We start from the raw sequence: 21,504 nt of genomic DNA on the forward strand, positions 1-21,504 counted from the left end.
ACACACACGTCTTTGTGACACAATCTAAATGTTGAAACATAAAAGATGGTCGATACCACTAGTCATAAGAGATACACGTTAAAACTACTAAGAGATACCATTACAAATACACCAAATATCTAAACTTAAAAGATTGATAAAACCAAGGGTTTGCAAGGCTGTGCATATTGGAACTCTCAAAAATCACCGGTCCTGGGCTGACCACTTTGGAAAGTTGGGAAGATCTAGTTTTGGAAAACTAAACATAAACCCTATGAGGTATATACTAAAGTATATATCCAGAAGAAATAAGTACATATGTTCTTCAAAAACCCATACATATTTTTTATAACAGCAATATTTGTAGGAACCAAACACTGGAAGCAATCTAAATGTACCTTTATAGTGGAATAGATGAGTAACTGTGATATAGTCATACAACACTATTATACAGTTGTGAAAATGAATTAACTACAACCAGGCAGCCCATGAGGGAATATTACAAACCCAATATTCAATGAAAGAGTCAGACACAAATGAATATATACTGATTGACTCAACTTATACGAAATTCAAATATAGGCAAAACCAATCCAAGCTGACATGTCTCAATGGTTATTTCCTTTGTGGGAAATACTGTGTAATGACTGGGAGGGGCATGATGGAAACTTCTGGGTACTGATAATATTTGTTTTCTTGGACTGGATGGTGGTCACATGGATATACTCACTCTTTATAAATTCATAAGCCATATACTCGTGATTTGTTGACTTTTATGCATGTACATTGCATTTCAATATGCTTATATTAAAATATGTATGTAGAAAGATGAAATAGATGTACTTTTCTTTGTTCCTCCTGCTAAATACAACTGACTCCTCTGGATATTGTTTATAAAGAAAACTCTGAAAGGTGGATAAAAGAAGTCAGATCAGATAGGAACCTTGAAATTCAAGAAACAACATGGTGACAGGTTCCTTGGGTTTTCTTTTTATCTCGTATGTCTAAGATTTGGAACTGAAGAAGCAAGAAACCAAGAAATAACGTCAAGCACAAACAAAAATGAAGACCCAATGAAAGATTTATCTCTAGTCGAAGGACAAGGAAAGGGGCAACCCAGAAAGATAGAAAACTTAGTAACTGTTCTACTCCAGCCAACACCACAGAAAAAACTGTACCACCCTGACTTCCTGTGCAGCAAAGTCCAAGTGGTGAGTACAGACTTCCACCATCACCAGCCTAGACAAAGATATCTGTCTTAGTCTGTTTTCCGTTGCTGTTACAAAATACCTGAGAATTGATAATTCATAAAGAATACAGATTTACTTAGCTCAGGGTTCTGGAAAGTCTAAGAGCACGAAACTGGCATCTTCCTGGCATCTGGCAAGGGCCTTCTTGCTATATCATAACGTGGCAAAAGGGTATCATATGGCAAGACAGAACAAGTTTGCAGGTCAGAGATCACCTTTATAACAAAACCATTCCTTTGCTAATCCATGAATCTAGTAATTCACTAATAGATTCATCCATTCATGAGGGCAGAGCCCTCCTGACTTAATGACTTCCCCATGTTCCTACCTCCAGATGCCATTAACATATGAATTGAGAATTAAGTTTCCAACACATAAAATTTGGAGACACAGTCAAATCTCAGCAGTGCCCCAACCCTTTGGCTAGGATGGGAGTGTCAGAGCCAGGATTTTCTTCTATGCTGAGCAGTACTGTGAACTTCCATCTGCAGTGTCAGCAGAGACCATGTGGGGAGTCTGGATTTCCACATCCCCCCATAGTAATAAGACCCAAAAGATTTCTGAAGAAGGCTCAAGAGCCATTCAAGGGAGAACACACAGCATTTTCAACAAATCATGCTAAAGCGACTAAGCATCTGAGCATTCATAGGCAGAAAACAACAACAACAACAACAACAACAACAACAACAAAACGACCTCCAGCCCAAATCTTACAACTCATAAATTTGGTCTTAAATATAAAATATAATACTATTTTTACAAAAAGAAAAACATTTAGGAAAGCAGAGCGCGGTGACACGTGCCTATAATCCCAGAAGCTTGGGAGGATGAGGGCAGGAGGCTCGAGAGTTCAAAGTCAGTCTCAGCAATTTAGCAAGGCCCTAAGCAACTCAGTGAGATCCTGTCTCTAAATAAAAATATTTAAAAAGGTTGGGGATGTGGCTCAGTGCTTAAGTATCTCTGGGTTCAATTCCCCCGTACCAAAAAAAAAAGAAAAAAGAAAACTTAGGAAAACATAAGAGTAAATCTTTGGGACTTAAAGCTTTGTAATGAGTTCTTAGATATGATACCAAAACACGATTCATAAAGGGAAAAAAAAAAAAAACAGTAAGTTGCATTTTATCAAAATAAAAAAATTTTTACTCCACAAAAATCCTTGTAAAGAGGATGAAAAGACAAGTTGCAGAGTGGGGGAAAATATTTGCAAACCACAGAGCTGACAAAGGAGTAGAATCTGGAACACTTGGAGAACTCTCCCAACTCAACAACAAAAAAAGTCAAAAAATGGAGGGAGGAAGTGAACACATATTTCACCAAGAGGATATGGCAAACAAACACATGAAGAGATGTTAAACATCATTAACCATCAGGGAAAAGGGAAATGTAGATTAGAAACTGCAATGATACATCACTACATACATCTCAGGATGACTTAAAAAATAAATATTGACACCACCAAATCCTGGTGAGGGTGCGAAAAAACTGGATCACTCATACATTGCTGGCAAGAGTATAAAGTGGTGGAGCCATTCTGGAAAACTTTGGCAGTTTCTTTAAAAAACAGACATATATACATATGGCCCAGTATTATCTTATAGGGGAAAAAAAAACCTATGTTCACTCAAAAACCTGTATATGAATGTTTGAAACAGTTATATTTTTTAAATGGTTCCAAATTGGAAATAATCCAGATATCTTTCTCAGGTAAATAGTTAAAATGTCCACCATTCATACTATGGAATACTATATTACTTGGCACTAAAAGGAAACAAACTATTGCTACAAAGAATAATTCTGATGAATCTCCATAGAATTTTCCTGGATGAAAAAAGTCAATCCCCCAAAGTTACATACTGTGTAATTCCACTTACATAAGATTCTTGAAATGACAAATTTATTGGAATGAAACTCAGATTAGTGGTTGGCAGAGGTTAGAAAGGGACAGAAGTGGGAGGAAAGTAGGTGTGGCTATAAAAGGGGAGCAGGAGAGAAAACCTCATGGAAATGCTCTGTACCTTGACAGTCTTGATGTTAATATCTAGGTGGGGTATTGAACTATAGGACCTCGTCTTGCAAGATGTCACCATTGTGGAAACTAGATAAAGGATACAGAGGATCTGTCTTATTTCTTTCAACTGCTTGTCAATCTAGAATCATCTCAAAATTAAAACCTATCCTAGCCAAGACCTTCTTAAAGAAAATGAAAAGTAGAGATGTAAGCTATATGACCTGACAACTCTCTTTGGAAAACAATTTGGCATAAAACTAAACATACACTTGGTTCTATACTATAATTGCTCTCCTCGATGCAGATCTTAAAGAAACTTTTCACAGATGCATCAGGAGATGTGTAAAGAATGTTCCCAGCAGCATTATTTGTAATAGCAGAAAGAAGTCTGGGTGTGTTTTCCAATGTTAATTTCCTGGCTTTGCTAATGTACTGTGGTTATATAAGATGTTATCATGGGGCAGCCGGGCAAAGACACACACAAACTTCCTGTGATTTTTTTTTTTTTTTTGCAACCTCTATGCCATTCTGAAATTATTTTGAATTTTAAAAACTGGACACATTTTATTGAAAATGTTTTAAAAATTGGGGCATACAGTGGGATACTAAAAACTAGTGTAAATGTTTAAGAACTGTATCAACAGAGGAATCTCGGGAACATAATGGGAAGAAAATGCAAGTCATAGAACAGAACCTACAGTTTGATACCTTATATAAAACTCAAAAGATGAAAAACAAAGCAATGTATTATTGAGGGACACGTTCAAATGTGATAAAATGCAAAGAAAAGTCAAGATTCTCGATTTTCAAGTTGCTGGGGAAGGAAGGAAAACACCCGGGACATCAAAAGTGTTGTAACATTTGGTTTCTCCAGCTGGGTGGGGGACAAATGGGCAGTCACGGTGACAGGTTTTCTTTATAACTTCTCTATATATAGTACACACTCAATAGGAAGCTATACAGACTTTTAAAAGATGGACACAAAGACGTTATGTTGAAGAAACTTTCTAGTGGGGTTGCCACGTGAGGTTCAGAGTGGACACATTTTCTGCAACCCAGAGAAAGGCTGATGGCTCTAGGGCAGGTCAAGGGCGAGGTCCAAAGTAAGAAGAGAAAGCAAGGATGGTTGGAAAAGGAGGGAGAATGGAGGCAGAGCAGACTTGGAGTCTCTGAGGCTCTGATTCCCACAGTGTGATGATGACATTCGGTGAGCATCCTTAGTACCTGCTCCAAATACAGCAGTCCAGAGGTTGGAACTGGGGTTTTGTCATTTGAACCAGAAGAACCTTACCAGAGTCTAGTAAGGCATTCTGACCTAGTCAGTCCAGCTGAATCTGGCAAGGATCTGGGTTGATGTAAAAGCTTAGAAATGACCATAGGGCCCATCCCTTTCTCCCCTACCACCATTTCACCTTGTGTGTGAAGGTCCAAATAATCAGGGAAGGTACTGGACTTGCTTAGGCGTACCCAAAGTCTGGTGCTTTTTCTGTCACTACTTAGCTGTGTCGTCTTGCCACATATGATCTGAGGACAACAACATGGAGGGTGCAGGAAGGCAGCACCAGGTATTTGGAGAAGGTACAGTTGGAGGAGTGTTGCCTGGTTGGGTGCCTTGACCAGCAGGCGCCCTGGCCCTGCTGTGGAGAGACCACTTGAAGAGGCAGGAAGAGTGGTGGCTTGGGACCCTTCTCTCTCTCTAGAGCTCTCTTCATCCCCATGCTGAATATGACTTCAAGCGAGCAGGAACCCCAGAGCAGATGTAGGGAAGGTTACCCTCACTCTGATGTCAAGCACAGCCAAGGTGATAGCTCATGCGTGTTGACCTACAATCCCCAGGGCTCCGAAATATAAGAACAAGAAGAGTTGCTCTGATTTGGAGCATTTTATTGGAGCATTCAACAAGTATTTCTTAAGCCCTGAACTTGATTCCTGGGGTCCAAGAGTGGAATCTCAGCTGCTGCTTTGGTGGTACTTGCTGTCAAGGGTTTAAAAAACAATGAGAGGCTCTGTGAGAAGCAGCCAGGAGGCAGACAGGGGAATAGCTAGAGCACATCCAATAAATTCAAAGGTGGGGGGATAACAAATGTCCCCTGGGATATGCAGGTGAAGGCTGCCTCGCACTCCTCTCTCTCTTCCTATAACCCCTGAAGTGTGTCACAGATATGCAGGTGATAATCCCCCCAAAACGTTCGCTCTATGGCATAGATGAAGGAGATCACCGGGTGGCAGGAGAGTAAGAGGTGGCTTTGTAAAACCACCAATAGCCAGGATGGGAGTGTTTCTAAGCTTGGCATTTGCTCTTTGCTCTCATCCACTCACAATTTATCGCCTGTGCCTCAGTGGGAGGCCAGTGGGAGGTCACCGCCGTTTCCTCTGGGAGTTCATTGTCCAGATACACATAATTACCAAGACTAGGAGTGGCATCATTGTCAGCCTGACCGCCCCAGGGTCAAAAAACGCAGGACACTGTCCTGGAGATAGCCACGCTGGCATTCGGGGCGTCGCTGCGCCTTCTCTCCCAGGGTGCAGGTCAGGATTTAGCATAAAATAAGCGGTTGGTTTGAGGTAGGCGCGCCCTATCCTGGCGCCTCTACTCGCGCTACCAAGTCTGCAGGGACACCTACAGACCCAACACAGGTCGCCCAGTTGAAGGATCTGGGCCTAGAGGGGAGGACCGGCTAGAGGCCACACGGGGCCACAGTCGAGCCCCCCGCCCCGCCCCTCCCTCCTGTCTGCGCCAGGTGTCCGTACCTCTTCCCATTCCCCACCACACCCTGGCTCTCCCTTAGCCTCCTTCCTTCCTTTTTGGCCTTTCGGACGACTGCGCTGTGCATCGGTGTCTCCCGAGGTGGAGGAAGGGACGAACATCTAGGTTTAAAAGACTAGAAGCAAATGTCCCGATAATTTTTTTGTCATTTTTCTGGGTTCGAAACAGGGTTTTGAACCTGTTCTGGGGAAGACAGAAGTAGTGGGGCAGCTAGAGACGGTTCGAGGGGCCCCTCAGAGACAAGGAGAGGTGGCTCTCTCCCGCCCGGGTGCGAGCTCCGGGTGGGCGGGCGCACGCCCCCCAGCCCCGCAGCGCCGCGGGCCCCGCATGACATCAGAGGCTGGGGAGCGCGCAGAGCGCAGGCGCCGGCAGAGAAGGCAGGCTGGAGGGGGCCGACTGGCGCGGCTCGGGAGAGCGCTCCTCCGCCCCGCGCGCGGTCCCTGCGCCCCGCTCCGCCCGCGCCTCGCTGCCCGCGCCGCGCCTCGGGCGTTCAAAACGCGTCGCCCTCGGCAGCCCAGCCTCAGTCTTCCTCCTCCTCCGCCTCCTCTCTCTCTCTCCTCCTCCTCCGCTGCCGCTGCCGGACACGCAGCCGCAGGCCGGGGCCGGGACGCAGCTGGGGAGTCAGGGACGCGCGCAGCCAGCCCTTCCCCCTCCGGCTCCCGCACCGCCGGCCGCCTCCCCTAGCCCTCCTCCTTTCCCCTCCCTGCTCCTTCGCTTCTTCCTCCTCCTCCTCTACCGGCCCCGGCTGCCAGCACCATGTCTGCAGGGGGAGATTTTGGGAACCCACTGAGGAAATTCAAGTTAGTGTTCCTGGGGGAGCAGAGCGGTAAGTGCCCGGCTGATTCTCTTGGCTTAGCGCCGAGTCTTCCCTGCCGCCGGTTTACCCACACCACAGGGACCCCCGGCCCGGGCTCGGAAAGGCCCTTCCACGCCCGGGCGGAGGAGAAGGATGGGGATGGGGAGATCGGGGTCAGCCCGGGAGGGGCTGGGCTAGGGAGGGGACCAGGCTAAAGACTGAGGAGGTGCTGGGGCCAGGGGTGGGGACGATGGTGGGATCTGGGCGGGGGTCCGGAGTGCAGGTGCAGGTGCAGCGAAGCGGCGAGGCCGGAGGGCGGCGGCTTGTTCTACCGCGCTGGCCAAGTCGTGAAGGCGCCGGGCTCGCTGGCTCGCTCGCACTGCGGCACCGGCTGTAGGCGACAGCGCAGGTGGCCGGGTGCCGGCGAGCGTGGGGGCAGGGGGACAAGTGCCCCTTTTGGGAGAACAAGGTGGGGCTGGGGTCTGGCCGCACCCGCAACACGGCTGCGCCGAAGGGTTCCCTGCGGCCCCTGCTGGAACGGTGTGAAAGGGGACATCCAGACCCTGGAACAGTCGCTGGATGGTGGTGGTGGGTAGGGTGGCGGGGAGGGGAGACGGACACCTGTCTTCTTCAAAGAGCGGGTTCAGGCCATGGGCGAACAGGCCATCAATCCTCCCCAAGCTTAGGTCAGACTGGGCAGAAGGTTCCAGACCCGCTGCCCTTCGTTGGCACATGTCAGCTTCCTAGGGGCCCAGGGGTGTGGACGATTGGCAGCTAAGGTTCCTCCAGTGCCAGGTGATTTAAGGGATAGTACTGGGGCACCTCGCATTAGAGGCTGTGAAGCCTGGGCGCTGGGCAGAGAAAGGCCCAGGCGACACGCCCTGCCTGGCTTCCCAGCCCCCCTCCAGAGAGCATCAGCCAAGGCGGAGGATTCTTCCCACCCCCACCTCCCTGCTCACCGCCCTTCTTGGGGGGAGGGGAGGTCACCGTGGCAGCTGGCCAGAGCCGGGGGAGGGGGAGTCTGAGGGCTTCTCTGCTGCCACGCAGCCTCCCCTAAGAAAGCATCTTTGAAACCCAGGTTAGTCCAAGGTGGGAAGCCCAGATTGATGGGCAGGGACCCCTCTGACACCTGTAGGAAGGAGTGGCTCCCAGCACATCTCTCTAGGGGCCTCATGCCTTCAGGGAGACAAGCCGGTCCCTGAGCAAGCTCTGCTCTCAGAGAAGAACGTCCCTGGGTGGGCAGGACCCCCGCTGTAGCTCCTACAGATTAGCCCCATTCAACTGATTTGGTGTCTGCCTACAAAGGTCCAAGAGAAGGCTGGGGAGGACCTGGTAGGCTCAGGGAACAGTGTTGCTGTGACGTGGGCAATGGAGATCACGTGGCTGCTTTCTGTCTGCTGATGCTCATTACCTGAAAGAGAGATTGAGAGGTGGTCAGCTGGCTCTAACTTGGAGAGGTGGGTTTGGGACATTTCAGATCAACTCAGCCTCCCAGTCCTACTTCAGGGACTCCGATTTCCTGTTCTTAATAGACCCCAGTGTCACAGAGCTGACTTTTCCCTGTGTCTGGAAGGGATGAGATGGTCTTCAGCCCTGGGAGAGAATCCAAAGGCATCTGCAGCCTGAGAGTTGAATTTTTAGCTGGCTCTCATAAGCCAAATTGAGGCCTCTTGGAGACTGATCTTCTGTTTCTGAAAAGTGGTTGCTTGAAGTTCCTATGCCTTCATGTTGCCCTGGTACCTGGACTGTAGTAGGGTCTCAACAGACATTTATTTATTCCATGTCTAAATGAACACAATTCATTAAGTAACTTGGAGTTTGATGAGGAAAACATCTCTGGTGAGTCTGAGTGAAAAATCCGGGCTCCCTCAGAAGCTCTGCTGAGGCCCCTTCTGAGCCCTGCAAAGCCCCTTTGTTCCTAAAAAGCACAGCCAAAGCCTAAGAAAGAGCCTAGCATCTCCTCTGCATGTCGAGATGGGAAGGGAGCCCTAGGGAACAGGGAGGGCTTATCTAGAGTCCCATTGTGAGTTATTAACATTTCCAGGGTCAGAAACCCACATCTCCCATTTCTAATCCACCATTTTTTCACTAGCATGTCATTGGGAAATAATATGACCTTGAATTGGGGAAGCCAGGAATCGGGGAGCTTCCCTAAGTAGGGATGAGGATTTAGGAATGTCTGGATTGGGTGACCTGGTAAGAATGCTGTGCTGGTTGGTTGGGGGCAGGGTTTGTGGGTCCTTGGAACATGGTCATTAGGGAGGCAAGGCACTGCCATCGGGGAGATTGGCTGCTGGCCACCCTGGTCCCTTCTGGCAGGGAGCCCAAAGCCCTGAATAGCATCCTTCTACTTTGTTGTATCATTAGTGGGTTGCTCTCCTCAGGTTCTACAGAACTTTTGGGGTCTGTGAGTTAGGTAGGGGACATATGTAGCCGTCTGCCTGGTGGGATGGGGAATTGCTACCACTGTCACTCTTCTGTCTTGCCTCTGCAGTTTTGCATCTGCTGATCCCATGCACCAGCATCCTCTGCAGACTGTGTGGTGGAAGGAGCCTCCTGAGGTCTAGTCCTCAGCCGCACCCTGGCTCTCCCTTCCTGTGTGATCTTGGAGGTTCCTCACCTTCTATACAGGAGGTACTTGGGTCAGCTGAGCTCTGCGGAGCCTTCTAAAGCAGCAGTGGCCCGAGTCCATTACTCAGTGGCCAAAGAAAGGGAATGAAGGATGTGACCTTCCATTGTTTCTTGTGCCTGGTATTGTGGTCGCATTTCTCCTGGCCAGTGGGCAAGGGCTCCTGGGTTCCAAAGAGGAGAGCCAGGCTAGAGCCATGTGAGGAAGAAGATATTGAAAGCCACAATCTCAGGTGGGCATCAGGCCTTCAAAGATACCAGGGAACTGATTCGAATGGGAAGCCCTTGAGGAACCAGCTCTGCAGAGAACACCTCTACCTATGAGAGAACCCACCTCCAGTGGTAGAGTGATCGTTGTCCCCAACAGTGGCAGCCCAGCCTGGGGTGAGATTATGGCCAGGGTGCTACGAACCCAGGTTGAGGGATCTCCTTGAAGCAGGGAGTCTGCATAGTCCTGCTGGTGCTGAGATGGCTCTCTGGACCTTCAGGACATGTTTTCATGCTGATGGCAGAGATGGGGAAATAAGGGGGTGACACAGGCCAGTTATGACGAGGACATGCAGAGAAGACTGACAGAAGCAGTTGTCTGAGGAAGGAGAGTGGGCCTGCAGGATGCTAGTGTTCCTGCTGAGTCTGATGGTGTCCTGTGAGGATCCAGGCTTAATGCAGCACATCTTGGTGTGCATGGTGGGAAGGGAGGGTCAGGGACTGTCTGCTGTGCTCTGTCCCCTTCCCGTCTCCCCTTCCCTGAAACTCCTTTAGCTGAAGCAGGAGGTCTGCTTTCCTAGGTTGAGACCAGCGAGGCAGCTTCTCCCTCCGACCAGCCACCTCCCTGGCACTCTTGGCAGGTGTGCCTCCACCTCCAGTAGGATGTGAATGGCGGTCCCTGGAGTTGTGCATCAGTGGCCCTCGCAGGCAGCTGCCTCTCCCTTCTCTCTCCTTCTTCCTTCCCTCCCTCCATCACCTGTTTATTTATTTAATCAGATCTTTGAATGTGTCCTTGCCTTCATGGAACTTACTGTCCAGTAGGGAGCACAGATGTCTGTGGATCTAATTACAGCAAGGCTCAGGAGAGCAATGCAGGGAAAGAACAGGTGTTGTAGCATCTGACACACCTTTGGGGCAGGTGTCAGAGGGTCTTCTGTAAGCCTCTGAGGACAGCAGGATGCTTCTCCTTTCTCATTGGTCTGAGTGTGGGGAGAAGTTCCTGCAAGGCTTCCACCCTCAAGAGAACTTTGTCCTCTGTCCTCTTCAGTAGAAAGTGTGTGGGGTGCAGGCATGGGGACAAGGGAGACTCTCAGGTGCCTGACTTGCTGCACCAAGTAGGGACTGTCCCCCAGTTCCGTCCCATTCCTTTCCAGTTAAGGGTGAAAGATGGTTCCATGGCCCCACAGCCTGGGAAGCCCACAGCCTGAGCCCTTCTCTCTGGGAGCCAGCCCACCCACGGAGCCCTTTGCTGGCCTGGTGCTGTGCCTGCTCCTCTCCTCAAAGCGTTCTCCTCCCCCACCCACTCCCACACCTGCTTGGCCACACGTGATGGCATCCAGTATCCCCCTCTCCTTTTTTTTTTTTTTCCTAGCATTTAGAAAAAAATAATTGGTCACATGATGTCCCATAATCTTTCTTCTGTAGTCTGTTAACTTAGGTTTTAAAAATGTTTATTAACTTCTCAGGTACAATCCCTAACTGAATTTAAAGTAACTAAGGATGACCATAGCACTTTTGGAGGAACGTGTCTTAGCTGTCCTTTTACCCCTCCTGATCCCCAAATCTGCGGGTAGTTTATGCTCACAGAATATCTTGATCGGAAATGATGACATTGTCCTCCATGTGTGAGATTTGCTGATGGCCTGTCAGTAGATTAAAGTGAAGAGACTTAAGGTGGCTTTGAAATAGGATTCCTTCATCCTGGCACCTGCATTTCTCAAACCAGAAGATTATTGCCAGAGACACTTGATCATCTTTTTCAGAGGACTAGGTCATTTAACCTTGGTGATGCCCAAGTCACAGTTCATCTCAGGAACCTGAAGTTCTGGGAACCCCTCCCCCATATCTCTGAACAAATACAGGAAGACTGCTAAGCCACCAGTGGTGGGATGGGACATGCCAGACCTGATCCTGCCAGGGGTCCCTTGGAGATCCATAGTAAATCACCAAGCTGCTCTGTGCCTTACCTATTCTGCCTTGCTTTCTCTCCTCCTAATTTTTCTCCCTTCCTCACTGGCTAGCATGAGAGTGGAGCACCTTGGATGTTGGATATAGACCCAGAACCATCACTTTTTATTTTCTTAAAGAGGTGTTTGGGAGAGTCACATAGACATGAAGATGAGTATATTAATCCATTTTCCATTACTGTAATGGAATACTTGAGTCAAGTTAGTCTTATAAAGAAGAGAAGTTTATTTAGCTTATAGTTCTGGAGAATCAGGGGCATGATGACTCAGCTCAGGTGAGGGCCTCATGGCAAGTAGTGAATGGCAGGAGATATTGTGGAAGCAAGAAATCACATGACAAAAACAGTCTAGGGGTTCTATAACCCCTTTTGAGGGCATACCTGATTTTGAGGCCTCACCCCACATTGATCTAAGAACCTCCTAGTAGGTCCCAACTTCTAAAGTTTCCACCATCAAACTAAGGGCCAAATCTCCAACATTGAACCTTTGAGCGACAAGCCACATTCAAACCATAGCCATGAAAACAAACCCAAATTTAGCAGAAGAGAAGAATGATAGATACAAGACTCTGATGATAGAGACAAGAGAACTTAGCAGCTGAGGAAAAAAAAAAGAAGAAGAAAAAAAAAAGAAACTGTTAGAAAAGGTTCTGGCTGTGCAGTAATAGTAATTACCATCTCTTGCATAATCTGATCATCATTATCATTTACAGTCCCCAGATTATAATGAATCTTGTTAAAATGTAACAAAATTACTTCATTCTACTTTTCTTCTTTATTGCATCTCTTAAAATCAGTCCATGAATATTTATCCTTATAGATAAATGCCCTGTAGTCCGGGGCAGGCTCCAGAGTGATCCCATGCAGCCTGCAGGCTCACCCTGTGTTCCCCACCCCATGTCTTCCTCTGTTGCTGACTGTCCAAGACTGCCTGGCCTCATTGTCAATAATTTAGAGACATTGTTGGACAGAACCATCAAGGAAGGTGGAAGAAAGGTAGAGGGGCAATCCATCAGCCCCAGGAGTGGGCCGCTGGAGTAACTGTGCTGGGCATTTCTCAGCGCTCTGGGCAATCCTTTCCACTCCTCAATGTGGAGAAGAGAAGGTGGGGAGCCCTGTGTGGAGGTTATGAGGAGAAGTGCCAGGCAGCCCTGAGATGGGCAGCTCTTTTGTTAGGGAAAGACAAACTGTTGGGAAATGGGGCTCCAGGCAGCGCCTGGGGACTGGAAGTCCCAAGGGGACTGGGAATGGCAGGCTGGTCTTTGTTTCCTGGAACAAGGGAAGGGAAAGATGAAGATCTACTCCTAAGAGCTCCTGAGCAGGGTCTTTATTGTATCTTGAGGCTTGAAATTTCAAATTCCTTGAATTATTTCTACAACTTTTGCCCCAAATGAAGTGGGGTCTTTTTAGAAAGTAAATTTTCACTACTTTTTTAAAAAAATCATTTTAGTAAGTAGTTTATTTTTAGTAGAAAAACATACTTATCCTGATCTCTTGGTAACAAGACCAGTGGGAGCCCAGGTAACTGGGTTACATGTCTTGGCTTGGTGCCACCTGTCCCCAGGGGGTGACATACCCAAGGAAGAGGTCTGGTTCCTGGAGGATGCAGATGATAAGGCAGAATAGAGCCTTTAAAGCTTCCAAGAAATGCATAAAAAGAACGGCAGCTGTGTCCTTCCTAAAATTAACCTCAGGTGGCATTTATTGAACACACTGTGCCTAAGGCTCTTCAGGGTTACTTTGAAACTTCCCAGCCCCTGTGATGGATGTGGAATTACCCCACTTTGTGGATCAAGAGGCAGAGTCTTGGGGGGAGCTGTCCCTGCCCAAGGACTCACTGTGTATGTGTGGCAAAATTAGAATTCAAACTGAGGTCTTTGTGAGGAACACAACCTGAAAGACAGGCCCAGGCCTCAGAGCAGGGAGGAGAGGCCAGAAGAACACCAAGGTCTTATAGACATGAGGTCTGCCATAAGTGGCTTAGGACATGTCCCTGACAAGCTGAAGTCCTCTTCAACTTGGGTTAAGCTGCTAAGGGGTGTTGAGTTGCTGAGCAGGGAGGAAGACCGTGGAGCCATTAAAGAAGGAGGCCGGGTCCCCCAGAGGGAGCTGGCTTTGTGTGGCAGGCATTCTGTTGTAGCTGGAGTGAACTGCTTATCGGGGTGGTTTGAAGGGAGTCGATTGAGTCAACTGGCAGCTCACTGCTGCAGAGAGATGCTGCCCAGGTTCTAGCAGAGAACTAGTTACCAAGGAGGGAAGAACTAGTCAAACTAAAGTGACCGGCTCCCACCTACTATGGGGTAACCTTTCCTGGCCACATTCTCCCTCTAGGCCTGGGGTCATCAGGGACCTGGAGACTCTGATTCTGTCATGGGTCTACCACTGGCTATTGTGTGTTGGATAAGTCCCAGCCCATCTCTGGCTCTCTGGATATGTCCCCTGCCCAGACTACTGGACAGGGTGACCCCTGGGGCCAGTGGAGCTGCAACTCTGGTTCTATAATTCAGTTCCAGTTCCAAGCTTGATGCCAAGCTAGTAACACTTGCAGCCTGTCCAGAGCAGCACAGAGAGGAGGGCGTGGGATCAGGGGCTCTGCCCACTGTTTCCTTGCATGCAGTCCTCTCCGGTCTCCCCAGGATGCCCCCGGCTCTCTAGCTCCTCTCTCCTGATATATGCTTGGCCTAAGTTGCCAGGCAGCAGGGACGGACCCATCTGAACTTCCTGCTGCCGGAGGCATTTCTTCTAGGCGAGGACCTAAGATAAGGACAGCCGGAGACAGCTTCCAAGTGCTCCTTGTCCAAGACACTAACTTCCATAGCCAGGCAGGTGAGTGATAAGTAGGAGGATAGGACCCAAAGTGGATTTGCAGTGTCCTGGCCAGTCCAGGCAGAGCTTAGAGACCCCAGCTTACATTCCAACCCTATCACCACGTCAGGCCTCCTGAGTCCTGGGCTTCTACCCCAGGTCACCCCTCTCCATCTGGTCTGTTATGGGGTGCAATAGTACCTCCATGCCCATTTTCCTCATTGGGCATGACATTGGTGTTTCACAAGGATCAAATGCCTCATGTACTCATGAACATGGCACATTGGCAAAAGCTCAAGTGCTAGGCAGCTTTGTCAATGACGTGGTGACAAGACCCCCACCCCCCCACCCCATAACTGTTAAGGAAAAGAGAATTATGGGTGCACTGACCACTTCTGTAGGTGAGCTGTGCTCCACAACCTCTGATCCCACAGCCAGAGCTGCTCATCCCATCTTATAGCTAAAGAAAGCAAGGCCCTGAGGGAGGAGGCTCTCACCACACAGCAGGACCCCGGAGTGGCTACTGCTGAGCAGGAAAGAGGTCCAGGTCTTCTGATTCCCTGGCCAGTGTTTTTCCCCTGTTACGCCTGCTCAGAGGCAGGAAGTGGGACAGGGACCACTCCTCAGGGGCCATCACAGCTGCTGGTGGGAAGAGCAGCTTGTCTTTCTGCATGGCCTGCAGGAGCTGAGACTTCATGGTGGTGTGACGGTAGGCCTTCAGGCATGTAAGGGGTTCGGAGCGGGGCCTGGTCCGAGGTAGGCAGGCAGGAAACCTGCACCGGTATTCATAGGAGTATTCATGCACACCGGCAAAGCTACGAGCAGGGTCTCCTGTGGGGAGTCAGGCAGGCTTCCGGAGGAGGTTTTACACAGCGAGCAGGAGTTCACCAGCAGACCAGGGAGGCCGGAGGACAGAAGTCCTGGCCATGCCACTGCATGAGGGGCTTGGGGCTCCCAGGGAATCAGGCGTGGTTCAGGGTGTCTGGACCTGGAGCACACAGGTGGTAAGTGAGTGGCAGCAGACGGGCTGCCCCTGGAGGGCCTGACTTCCCCATGTAGGAGTCTGGGTCCTCCCGGCAGGCAGTGGAGACCCCCGCGGTCTTTGCCAGAGGAGGGCCATGCCTATTATTAGAAGGTGAAGGCAGGATGTGGCTGAGTGGGGATCCCGGTGGCTGAAATAGGTCAGGTCTGAAAGGTGCGTGGGGTGGAATTTAGAAGGGGCTGGGGAGGCGTGAGTTTAAGCTCCCAGCTCTGCCCTGCTTTACTGGGACTGTCATTGCTCAATTCCTCCTCTGTAAAGCGAGGCCCCAGGAACAGTGCAGGATTGTTGGGGAGCGGCTACTGTCCTCTTCCACACTGGACTCAGGTGCACTAGAATTGGTCACCTTGAGCTCCCCTGTCCATCCTGTCTCCACAGTGGCCTGGGTCCCTTAACTGCTCTGATTGGCCAGGGGTAGGTTCAGGACAGCTGGTAGCCCTTCCAGACTCTTCCCCTTTGCTACCTACTCAGGAGGGATGTGGCATTGGATGACAAGCTGGTCACTGAGTTTGTAATCCCTCCCTGTCACTGGGTCTGAGACCCCCTCCACCATCATCTAGTCTCTGGGTGTATGAGCCCCTTGACCCTCTCATGCAGCTTCCTGTCATTTATTCTGTTCCTGTGGACACTTGGCTGTCTTCATCATATGGATCCCCTGAGCCTCTCTGCTGGCTTCTGTCCCCCAGCAGGCATAAGAGGACCTGAGAGAAAGCAGGAGGGAGAGTCAGCTTCCATGCTTTAGAGACAGAAACACAGTCTTGAGCTGACTGCATAAAAAATGAAGGTTGAGAGCCAGGAGCCAGAGTGGAGGCAGGGGACTGACAAGCTGAACACACCGTAACACAGAGGGCAACCTGTTCAAGTCAAGTGCTGTAGACCCTCCCAACGGCTCAGTCCATGGTCTGCTCTCAAGGCCTGAAACCCCACCCTCTAGAGGCCTGGTGACCTTTCTTCCTTGCCCTCCTTGTCTGCTGCCAGGCCGGACCTCCTGGTGGTTACGGAGCACTGGCTTGGTATTCCTTTGCCTGTGCAGAGGTAATTCTTCCTGGGCATTGTCAGTGATGACCACCTTTCAGTCCCCACCCATTGCCCCTTTGAGCGGTGCCAGATTGATTGTCTCTGAGGTCAGGGTGGGTGAGGAGAGCTGTCCCCCTTCTTAGTGCTTAACAGAGTTGTCTCGCCCTCCTGAAGATGCTGGTCCAGAGAAAAATTGACCTGGAAGTGGGCTAGAAGTGACAGCTTTGACCTGTTCCAGCCTCCTCTGGTCTACCATTTCCTTCACCCCTGGAAAATGCAGGGGCAGGACAAAGAGACCCATCCTTGGTTCAGGAATGCAGTGCTATAACTATGGCCTGTACACCAGAGACAGGTCTCTAGGGACAAGGAAAACCTCTCTGTCTGGGGGTTGGTTGTGCTGATTCTGAGAGAGGAGGAGAAAATGTTCTGTTCTGACCCCGTGATGAGCAGGGAATAAACGCCATTCAGATCAGAGTCCACCAGCAGACATTTAGAACATTCACTGTGTTTATGTCCCCTGTCCAGCAAAGGCGAGGGCTGGGAGGAAGCAAAAGGCTGAACAGAAGAGAGACAATGAGGTGCTGAGTCAGGGAGGGAGATGTGTGTTGGCCTCTCCCAGGCCTAGGGAGCCAAGTGACTGGAAGCTGTAGGCAGGGGTGCCCAGGGTACTGACCAAATCCAGTTAAAGACTGGAGCTTCCCACGGATCTTCTGGTGAGTACTGGGCATGTGGAGGGGATGTTCATCAGCCCCACCTCCTCGTCCTGCCAGCTGTGGCTGTGAGAAGCAGACCGAGCTTCTGTCCCTCCCCAAGGTAAGGGCTCCTCCCAGCTGTGACCCTGCAGCTCCCTGACTATCTCTGGGTTGCTGCAAGTAGAGCTGGGTCTTGGGACCAGGAGACCTTTGTTTAGTTCTGCTCTTCCCTGAGTAGAGAACACCTCTGAGCAGGATTTCTTTTTAAGGAGAAACCACGCCCACATTCTTTTTATTCTCGTACCAGACCCTTCTTATAGCACCAGGATCTGGAAGTTCTCCCCTAATTCTGATTCACTAAGTCTTCTCTTCCCTCCTCTTCATCCCACCAAATCTCTGTAGGCTGCTGCCCAGATTAGAATGTGAACGAGAGGCCTGAAGAGGCTCCTGGCTAGCCCACCACCCTGGGTCTCTCCCACCTACATCAGAAGAGGGCAGAAGCCCAGATGCTGGGCCAGTGAAACTCAGCTCCTCTCCTCCTTCGACAAGGAGCAGAAGGGCCACTCTGGCCTGGAGCGGCAGTCTTCACGGAGGCATCTGCTCATCTGTACCCCTCAGCTGGGAAAGGGCTGGCTGTGAAGTGGGGAGCTGGGCAGAGCAGCATGCCGATGCCTAGGGAAGTCGACACGGCAGTCTCAGCCACTGCCCACCCATGGTCTAGGTCCAAGCTGACTGGCAGAGGCCCTGTGAGGTTTTCCTCCAGGGGATCAACCCAGTTCACTGCAGGAGGAGGAAGGCAGAGGCTGGTGTTGGGCAGAGGCACATCTCTTAGGAGCCTGTCAACGTGAGATGGTGTGTCAGGCACAGCCTGAGATGACCCCGAACGAGTCACGCCCTTGCAGAGGTCCCTCCCTGAGTGCGATGGAACTTATGACTTTCTTCTAGCTAATATGGTGTGGCAGAGCTGGAGGAATGTCTCTCCTTTGGCAGAGGAGTTATGTATCAGAGGCAAAGGCACAAAGGTGACAGTCTACTCACTCCCATGATTATGCTTCTTTAGAGACTCCTCTTGCTGGCCCTGAGAGCTAAGCCACCAGGTCATGTGCGTATGAGGGGGTGTTGTGGCAAGGAACTATGGTTCACTTTCAACAAAGAGCAACCCCCCAATCAACAGCCAGATTAAAAGGGGACCTCAGTCCTACAACCATAAGGAACCAAATTCTGTCAACGATCATATAAGTGTGGAAGAGGACCCTGAGTTCAAGAAAGAAATATGGCCCAACACCTTGATTGCAGTGTTATGAGACCCTGAGGATCCTGCAAGCCATGCCCAGACTCCTGACCCAAAGAAACTGTGAGATGTGAGATCATAGATATGTGTTGTTTTAAGCCACTGTGTTGGCGGTATTTGTTACACAGCAACAGATAACTAGTACAACTGAGGGTTTTAGAGGGAGGAGATGTCTTTAGCAGACAAATGGGTGGAGTTCTCAGAAGGGGCTGTGACCTGCCCTAGGTTAAGCAGTCATCTAAAACCGATCTGCAAAGCACCCACTGAGGGTAGATGCCAGGTCAGGCCCTGATTCTTGACCTGTTACTATTCTAGTTCTTTCCCTGCTTCGTGTGATCCTGAGTAACCCTGGCTTCTTCTTAGGACTGAGCTATCTCCTCTGTCACATGTAGGTCTGTACCAGACATCCTCTGGGCCCTCCTTCTTAACATAACTGGATGCTCTGAGGTCACTCTGATCTAGAAGCCTGTTCTGATGTTCTAGAAGCATTCTAGAAGTTTCTCTACTGCTCCTTGGTACCTCCCATATTACATTTTTCCACTGGGGTTCTAGTGGAGAGGATGTTCCTGTCCTGGAGACATATTGGTCAGCCTTGTGGACTCAGATTGTGGCAAGGACAGGAGTGAAAAGAACAACCTGTGAGGTCGTCTCAGTTGTGCACCAGGAGAGGTAGCGTCACTGTGACCTGGTGCTGTGTCACACTGGGCAAGTGGCCCCTCTCCTCTGGCTTCACAAATCCTCTGACAGGGTCAGTTCCAGAGTCCTCTGTGGCATATGCTGCTGCTTTTGAGAAGGGCTCCTTAGCAACTTAGAATTTGCAATATGGGGAAGGTCAACCAGGTTACCACTTCTTTGTCCTGGTGCCCAGGTATCCAAGCCCCAGGGGCAGACCTGAATGTTGACCTATTTCCTCTTGTTCCCTCCCCCAGTCTGGCACCCTGGTGCCTGTCCACCAGTTGTCTCTGGACAACAAGAACTGGAGACACAGCAGCCTCCCTGCCTTCCTGGTGACCTGCATCCACTCACAGGCCCAGGGTCCTCGAAATCTAGACTGCATTTTCCTTTCTAGAGACAATGGTCTTTATTTCTGAATTTCACCAGGAAGTTCCCTATTCTCAAGTAAATCCTGAGCAGGTGACATCAAGTCCTTCCAGCGGGCAGGGTAGGGGGTAATTCGTTTTGTTGACCAATCGGAAAGGCCTGGAAGTTTCTTCTCCCTCTCATGCTGCCCTCTGCAGTGGGCTTTGGGGGAGCAGAGGCTGGGCCTGTGCCCATCTCCAAGCAGCAAGGTGAGCAGCAGTGAGCAGGCTGTGTGAAGGTCCCTGAGGACAGGAGGAGAAGCAGGGCCTGCAGAAGCAGCACTGGGAACAGCTTCTGTGCTCATGGAGGGCTCCATCCTGGGTTTCCCTGTCAACACCATGGCTGTCCAGGCAGGGGAACCTCTGAAAAGGTGGTGGACATCTGGGGACATGCCCTGTCTATATCAGCCTGTGGTATGGAGGCCTCCTTCCACCCTCCTGAGCAGGCTTGGTCTCATGGTAACTCCAAAGTTGTGTCCCTAGGGTTGGGGCTCTGGGTCCATTGACCTTGTTACAGGTTCCTCTGTTCTGGACCTTAACTGACAACCTGGAAAGTATAGTCATGCCTCTTAACACTCTGTACACCTAGTCTTGCTGCTCTGCCTTCTGTGTTACTGAGGCTTTTAACATCCACACCACCAACAGTTAGCCTTGGGAAGGAAAGGAGGAGCACTACATTACTTTGCCAGATTCCATGCTGTCTGGGTCAAGACCTCCTATCAGTTAATTTAGTTGCCAAATTGCAACCACACCTGCTTGTCAAAGATCAGCTGCTAGTGGGAAATTAGCACGTGCTTCCTCCTCCTCCACAATGTACATATAGTCACTATGAATTAGTTCTTCATGGCACCTGTGCAGCCACTCAAATGCATGGACATGAGAGGACTATAGTGTCTGGCTGTAGCTGGGCTGAGCCCACTCTAATCTGACCTTCCTCGAGGGATCCTTTGTCAGAAAGTTGCTTTATGTGCTGTGAATGGAGGCTCTTGTTTTTTGAGCTGTAGGTGATGGTGTCTGGCAGATGGAACTGTCAGGTGCTGGTTTTCTCTTGGGGCCTGGAGGGGAGACCCAGTGCCTTTTAGATACTGCCAAGAGTGCTCAGGGTAACTCAGCAAGGCAGAGAGGATGCAGACCACGGGTGATAGAAGCCCTTTGTCTGTGTGGTCAGATCCCAGCTGGTTTTCAAGAAACCCTGAAGGTGTTGCCCTTGGCTGTCAGTCCTCATAGCAAGGACACCAAGGGAACCTAAGATTTCCCATACTTCCCAGGGCCTCTGGTGCCTGCTGGACTGAACATATGTGTGCACATGCATGCAGGGTGTGTGTGTGTGTGTGTGTGTGTGTGTGTGTGTGTGTGATGATAAGCATCTCTGTGCTTGTGAACACATGGCGGACACATGTGGGCTATGCCTCATGAGTTCATATATCCAGGCCTTCTCCATTTCCTGGCCTGTCATTAGATGGGCACACAGATAAGTCATGGACCTCCGTGATGTCTAAGATAATACCAAGTACAGTTATATTCCACTTCCTTAGAAAATCTTCACATTGACCAGCATGTTTGTTTAATCAGAACAAGCCTTTTCCTGTGTATACTAGGTGTCTGAGAGACGTGAATGTGTGTATACAACTAAAATAATCATCATATATAAATATGATGATTTCACTTTAACTTTTTAAACTTGTGAGTGTGTGCTGGGAATCAAACCTAGAGTTTGTGCATGCTAGCCAAATGCTCTAACACTGAGCTACATCCCAAGCCCTCCTTTTAACTTTTTTTTTTTTAACCACAATCAAGAGATTCCTTTAACTTTTTATCTTGAGATATTTTCAGGCTCATAGAGAAGTTCCCCATTTGTATTTCACTGTGATTTCCCAGTTTTAAACTTTTTACTGCTCTTGTAGAATTCATAACACTTAGATGAGATGGGCATTTCTGTCCCCACTGTATATATGAGGAAGCTGAGCCTCAGAGAGGAAA

General features: G+C 49.5%; 1 protein-coding gene across 1 annotated transcript in view; it reads left to right on the plus strand.

Moving 5' to 3' along the window:
* The first annotated feature begins 6,377 nt into the window (after nucleotides 1-6,377).
* Nucleotides 6,378-21,504, plus strand: part of Rab6b (RAB6B, member RAS oncogene family) — a 60,280-nt gene continuing 45,153 nt past the window's right edge. The window contains exon 1 of the mRNA XM_047565182.1: nucleotides 6,378-6,830. Coding sequence (XP_047421138.1) covers nucleotides 6,761-6,830 — 70 coding nt within the window. The 5' untranslated portion in view covers nucleotides 6,378-6,760. The remainder of the gene's footprint in view (nucleotides 6,831-21,504) is intronic.

Source organism: Sciurus carolinensis, chromosome 9 (assembly GCF_902686445.1).
Source record: "Sciurus carolinensis chromosome 9, mSciCar1.2, whole genome shotgun sequence".
NCBI lineage: Eukaryota > Metazoa > Chordata > Mammalia > Rodentia > Sciuridae > Sciurus > Sciurus carolinensis.